General features: G+C 46.3%; 1 protein-coding gene across 1 annotated transcript; it reads right to left on the bottom strand.

The window, feature by feature from the left end:
- Positions 1–2,271: 2,271 nt before the first annotated feature.
- LOC136515614 (uncharacterized) lies at positions 2,272–6,251 on the bottom strand. Its single transcript, XM_066509151.1, has 8 exons — positions 5,502–6,251; positions 4,835–5,395; positions 3,709–4,293; positions 3,522–3,645; positions 3,302–3,420; positions 2,724–2,774; positions 2,533–2,631; positions 2,272–2,469 (listed from the first exon to the last, which is right to left on the bottom strand). The coding sequence occupies exons 1-8, from the start codon at positions 6,249–6,251 to the stop codon at positions 2,272–2,274; spliced, it is 2,487 nt and encodes an 828-aa protein (XP_066365248.1).
- Positions 6,252–6,859: the final 608 nt, after the last annotated feature.

Below are 6,859 nucleotides of genomic sequence, written 5' to 3'. Positions count from 1 at the left end.
AGCCCTAGGACTCGGAGTCTGGATTCTCCTCCAGGATGGTTTGGAGGGACGCTTCGGGCGTCGGCCGACGTGCAGCATGTCGACGGCCGGCGGAGGCTGGCCGGTGAGAGGATGGACATCTCCAACCTGGTCGGTGAATTTGCCCCTTAGGGCATCTTGGTAAGCGGCGGCAGAGTTGGTGAACCTAAAGGGTAGGGCCGTAGCCCCTGGAGTTTCCCGAGCAGCCTTTGATAGATCTGGATCGGAGGGTGGTCGACGCTGAACTAGAGTGTCCAGAGTTGATTCGGCGATGGAGAGGCAATTAGCGAGCTTCAGACCAATTTGATCGATAGATGCGATTAGATCGTCATTGTTGATCTACCTCCTCTGTTAGCGAGGAAGCAGGCGGTGAGTTGTCGATGAAGGCGACCTCGGAGGCGGTTCTAAGATTGGATCTACTGTCGCAGGCGTTGGGGTGATCGGCGCAGAATCGATCTACACCGACTCGATGAGCTCTCCGACTCCGTCAGCGTTGATGACCCACGAGATGGATCCGACCATGAAGATATGACCAGGCTGTAGGAGGGACGAAGAGCCTACGGAAAAAGCCATCTTGTTCGATATGGAAACAGCATGCAATCCCCTACCTGGCGCGCCAACTGTAGTTGTTATTCTTTGCAAGGATCATGCCGTAGTTGTTAAGTCTATAAATGAATGGAAAAACAATGGGAGTTGTGTCCCTGTCCGCCTTATATAGTCCGGGGGTAGGGTTACAAGTCGGTTAGATCTGAGAGATAACCGGAAAATAATAACAGATTACAGGAATCTCGGGATCATACGTATCCTAACAGATCTTGTAGTATCTTCAGGATATCTTCCCAGTGTCTTGCGGGAGGCGCCGAGCAGAGTCGTGCCCCGCAAGGCTTCATCTTGTGGACTGGACCGCCCCTGGTGGCACAACCCATGTGGTCTGTCGTGGGTATCCGGGGTTGTACCCCCCACAACCGTTGACTTCAACAATGGAGAATGTATAAAGAAACCATGTTCTGCTTTGGGCCACTGTTATGTTCTGAATCAAAACATAACTGATAACTGGAGTGGATAGAAATCGGGATAGGAATCGCAGGGAATTTGAGGAAGAAAGCACGAACAGCAAGAGACAGTTCAGACGAATATTGAGTTTCAGAGTTCAGATTAGAGATTCTGTTGTTGGATGATTATAACCGACGGTTACAGGGGCTCATATACTGCTCGGGTCACCAGCCTTCTAACCGACTAAGGCCCAACAGTAACAACTGACTAAGCGTTGTGCCAACGATAGCCCATTAATAGCAAGGTTCACTCAGTTCAGCTTGAATCGGACTTCGCCTGTTCTGTTGTCGGACCTGTTCTGCCTCGGCTTATACTTGATCTTGACATTCCTCCCCGGTTGAAAACCAGCTTGTCCCCAAGCTGGGACTTCTGGAAACCATCGATGGAGATCTTCAGCTTCCACCCAGGTGGTCAGCGACTCAGGTAACGAGTCCCACTATACCAAAATCTGTGATATAGTGGAGGCACCTTTCTTGCATACCCGAGAACTCAAGAACTTGATTGGCACCACTGAACTTGTAGGGTCATCAGGTACTTGAGTAATATCATCCTCCACACGCACTGATGGAGGGACATGACGTTTCAATTATGAAACATGAACTACTGGATGTATGTGACAAGAATCGGGCAACTGCAACCTGTACGCCACTATGCCAACACACTCAAGGACACTGAATGGTCCATAGTACCTGAAACTCAGCTTCTGGTTTGATCTTGGAGCAACCGGGGTCTGAATATAAGGCTGTAACTTGAGATAGACCTGATCACCCACTTTGAATTCTCTTTTACTGCGACCCTTGTTAGCATACGTCTTCATACGATGTTGAGCCCGATGCAGGTGGTGCTGAATCACGTCCGACAACAGGTGTCTTTCAGTCAACCACTGCTCTAAATCTGGAGAATGAAACTGAATTTCATTTGAAAACCCAAAATGCCTCGGAGGGTGACCATACAGTACTTCAAAAGGGGATCCACCCAGAGCTGAATGGTAACTTGTATTGTACCATAATTCAGCCACTAACAGCCATTTATTCCACTGACGAGGGCAAGAATTGACTGCACAGCGTAAGAACCCTTCCAAGCATTGGTTCAAGCGCTCTGATTGGCCATCCGTTTGGGGGTGATTGATGAGCTCATCATCAACTGTGTGTCAGTCAACCGGAACAATTCTCTCCAAATAGCACTGGTGAAAATCTTATCTCAGTCAGAAACTATACCCTGAGGTAGTCTATGCAGCTTGTACACTGAATCCAAATAAGCTTGAGCAACCACTAAGGCTGAGAATGGGTGAGCTAGTGGAATGAAATGCCCATACTTGGTATACTTGTCAATGACCACCATAATTGTATTAAACTTCTGGGACTTTGGAAGACCCTCAATAAAATCCATACGCACTATCTGCCAGGCTTGAGTAGGCACAGATAATGGTTATAACATCCCAGGAGGCTTAACATGCTCTACTTTTGCCTGCTGACAAATCTGGCATTCCTGCACAAACTGGGCTATAGCTGCTTTCATACCAGGCCATGAAAATATATTTCTCACACGATAGTATGTTGCCTGAAATCCAGAATGCCCTCCAATCCCAGAACAGTGAATAGCTTGTAGCACAAGCTTCTGAGCCAAATGATTATTGCCCAACCAAATTCTACCTTTATGTCTGATAAGTCCATCCTGTACAGTAAAATCTCCAGGTGGGGCAGCTAGAATTTTTACAGCAGTAGGATCATCCATATAGCCCAACTTGACCTTATCCATCCAATCTGGAGAGCAGAGAGACAAGGCACAAACTGATGGGGGAGAATGACACCTGGACAGAGCATCAGCAACCTGATTCAGAGCCCCTTGCTTGTACACAATTCTAAATTGCAAATCCATCAGCTTCAACAGTGCCTTTTGCTGGATCTTGGAGGTAATTCTTTGCTCAGGCCATGTTCGCTTCTCTTATAATCCGTACTTTTCAGCTTGTTTTTTCAGCCGGAACAGTGTTTTCCTCTCACAACAAATCAGCCGGAACAGTGTTTTAGCTTGTTTTTTCAGCGAAGCGAACGGGGCCGAGGCTCTTATGATCTGTCCTTATCACAAACTCAGCATTTTGAAGATAAGGGCGCCATTTCTCCATGGCAAGAATTATGGCCATACATTCTTTTTCATAGGTTGACAATGCCTAATTCTTAGCACACACTGCCTTACTCAAATAAGCTATAGGATGAGAATCCTGTAACAGTACTGCCCCAAATCCCACATCACTGGCATCAGTTTCTAATGTAAATGTCTTGCTGAAATCTGGGATGGCAAGTACAGGGGCATGCACGAAGGAATGCTTCAACTGATTGAATGCTGACTGAGCTAAAGATGTCCAAACAAAGGGAACTCCCTTCAACATATCAGTAAGTGGCCTACTCATCAATCCATAGTTCTTAATGAACTTCTATAATATCCAGTCAAACCAAGGAACCCCCTGAGTTCTTTAACATTCTTGGGTATTGGCCACTGTTCTACTGCAGCAATTTTGGACTTTTCAGTAGCTACACCCTGACTAGATACACAGTGTCCCAAATACTCCACTTCTTTCTGAGCAAAAGAACACTTAGATAGCTTGATGAAGAATTGATGCTGTCTGAGGATATCAAATACCTGTTTTAGCAAATTCACATGCTGCTCCCGAGTTGCTGAATAGACTAATATATCATCCATGAAGACAATGACTCCCTTTCTCAGCAAATCTGCAAAAATGAGGTTCATCACACTTTGAAAGGTAGCTGGAGCATTAGTCAACCCAAAGGCCATAACAAGGAACTCATATAAGCCACTATGAGTTTTGAATGCAGTTTTGTGAGTGTCTTCAGGATGTATGCATATTTGATGATAACCAGCCCTAAAATCCAACTTTGAGAACCACTTGGCTCCTGCCAACTCATCAATTAGCTCATCCACAATAGGCATTGGGTGTTTGTTTTTCACAGTCTGAGCATTCAAATGTCTGTAGTCCACACAAAACCTCCATGACCCATTTTTCTTTTTGACCAATAAGACTGGTGAAGCATAAGGGCTTTGACTGTGTTTGATAATGCCATTCTTTAACATCTCAGAAAGTTGTTTCTCTATCTCATCTTTTTGTGCAGGTGAGTACCTATAAGGCCTAATGTTCACAGGTGGATCTCCTAGCAACAGTTTAATATGATGATCAAAAGGCCTTTGAGGTGGCAATGTATTTGGTTCCTGAAACAAATCAGCATAACTGTCCAACAGGGATTGGATTTGTTCAGGTAACTCTCCTGCAGAGTTGAGGTTGATAGAATGTACTTATGATTTTATGGCTTCCTGCTCCCTAGGCATGATCCATTTGAACTGAATGCAGTGTTGGACAGCCTCCCTACTGATCCAATTCTGTAAACAGTTATAGGATATAGCAGTACACTGAGTGTGCTGCTTCACACCATGCAACTCAATTCTCTTTCCTTGGTAGGTGAATTTCATAATCTTATTGGACCAATGAATCCACATAGGGCTACAGTCCTCCAACCAATCCTCTCCATCAATCATGTCAAAGCACTTAAGTGGTAAGATTCCAACAGTGGTTCTGAAAGAATGACCATCCACTGTCCAGTGCATCTTCTGAATTTGTCTGGAGCATGTCATAGGACTGCCATCAGCTGCCATGAACATTGTTGGCTGGCATGGTTCAGTAGCTAACTAGAGGCTGTCAGCAAGTTTTGTACTGATAAACGAAGCCACACCCTGAATCAACCAATATGAGTACATCATGTTTCCCAATTTTGCCACACAGCTTCATAGTTCTCTTGACTTGGTCTGAAGGAACAGAATGCCCCACTGACATAACTGACTCCTCCAAGATCTCAGAGTCTAACTCTTCACTATCTAAGCCCTCATCTTCTAAAGCGTCCAATAACTCCTCAATCACATGGAGAGCAACCTGAGGTGGACACTTATGATCTTTGCTCCATTTGTTGCCACATTTGAAACATAAGCCATTCTTTCGCCTGAAATTCTTGAGTGCTGTCAACTTGTCTTCGGTTTCAGTTAGGACAGGTTGTTGCTTAGGCTTGTCCCCATCCCCAAATTTCATCTTCTCAACATTGGTCTTGAAAGACCCTCTGAATTCATTTTTGCCATGAACTCGACCCTTAGAGCGTCCAAGCTCAGTTTCCTGAAGAAGGGCTAGGGCATTTGCAGTATCCACATCAGGAGGCCAGTGCAGCACAATCCCCGAGCGAATGTCCTCCTTAAGGCCAGCAAGAAAACACGTGACAAAATACATCTCATCATAGTTGGGATTGTAGAGCAACAAGTTATGAGCTGCCTACTCAAACTCAGCTATGTATTCAGAAACCAAAGCAGTCTGCACTGTGGCCTCAAAATTGCTTCAAGATCAAGGGGTACTGATCCTTGTCAAAGCGTCCCATCACCAAGTTGCAGAGGGTTGTCCAATCAGAGATACGCTCCCGCCTTTCAACAGTATGCAACCACGTCTTGGCGATGCCGATGAAGTTCAAGGCAGCAAAGCGAGTCTTCAGCGAGGGATGCACCGCATAGACCTCAAAAAACATGGTACAATGATCTTGCCATAAGCGGGGATTCGATCCATCAAACTTCGGAAACTCTATCTTAGGAAAAGGCGGGGAACGAGGAACTGAATCTGACTGAAACAAGTTTTCAGGTGGAGTCTCGATGAACGTACTCTCCGAACTGGACTGTGGTCGGGATGCCATAATCCCGCCGCAGTGGTCGCCGTGCCCCTTGGGCTGCTCCTCGTCCATCATAGGTGAGCACGATGACGAACCGAGAGCAAGGTTGAGGTTCAGACTCCATGGCGGGGGCGGCGCGGCCGTGGTCAGCGGAGGACCGCCCAACACGCCCGGTCCCAGGGTGATCCCAGGGTTCGTCGGCGCCTCCAGGGAATCCATGCGCGTCACCAACGAGTCGATGCGGGAGCTGGTGTTGCGGAGGGTCGTCGTCGCCGCGTCGGTCGAGGTACGCAAATCGTCGAGCATCACCTCGGCAGACGTCTGACGCGAGCCCATGCTGTTGACAGAATCGAGCGTCTGCTGCATCATCTGCCGCAGGCCCTCGAACTGCTTCGCCATCCCGCTGAAGGAGGTCATTTGCTTGGCCAGGTCATCGAACTTGGAGGAGTGTTCTTCCAATGACTCCGCCATTTGCGACTGAATCTTCGTCGGTTTGCGGCCAGGCGCCAGGACGAGAATCGATTACGTTCCGGATCAGTAAGGCCCTGTTTAGTTCGCGAAAAGTTTTTCCAAAAAGTGCTACAGTACCTATCACATTGAATTTTACGATACGTGCATAAAGCATTAAATGTAGACGAAAAAAAACTAATTGTACAGTTTGGTTGAAAATTGCGAGACGAACGTTTTGAGCCTAATTAGTTCATGATTGAACACTAATTGACAAATAAAAACGAAAGTGCTACAGTAGCTAAATTTCCAACTTTTCACCGACTAAACACGGGCTAACTGGTAACTGGAGTGGATAGAATTCGGGATAGGAATCAGCAGGGAATTTGAGGAAGAAAGCAAGGACAGCAAGAGACAGTTCAGACGAATATTGAGTTTAGTTCAGATCAGAGATAGGCCCCGTTAGCTTCGCATAAAAAAAACAAGTCGAAATACTGCTCCGGCTGATTTATTGTGAGATAAAAACACTATTTCGGTTAAAAAAACAAGCTGAAAACTACGGATTATAAGACAAACGAACAGGACGTTCGATGATTACAACCGACGGTTACAGGGGCTTATATACTGCCTAG

The sequence above is a fragment of the Miscanthus floridulus genome, chromosome 17 (genome assembly GCF_019320115.1).
Source record: "Miscanthus floridulus cultivar M001 chromosome 17, ASM1932011v1, whole genome shotgun sequence".
Classification (NCBI taxonomy): Eukaryota; Viridiplantae; Streptophyta; class Magnoliopsida; order Poales; family Poaceae; genus Miscanthus; species Miscanthus floridulus.
This window is presented reverse-complemented; position numbering and strand designations above follow the sequence as displayed.

What these genes read in the sequence shown, in the direction of transcription:
- LOC136515614 (XM_066509151.1), bottom strand. Translation starts at nt 6,251, where the DNA reads ATGGCGGAGTCATTGGAAGAACACTCCTCCAAGTTCGATGACCTGGCC. An exon ending in GGACAACCCTCTGCAACTTG is followed by an intron (nt 5,396 to 5,501) that starts GTGATGGGACGC and finishes GAGTTTGAGTAG; the next exon opens with GCAGCTCATAACTTGTTGCT. An exon ending in TGGACTTATCAGACATAAAG is followed by an intron (nt 2,632 to 2,723) that starts GTAGAATTTGGT and finishes TCTGGATTTCAG; the next exon opens with GCAACATACTATCGTGTGAG.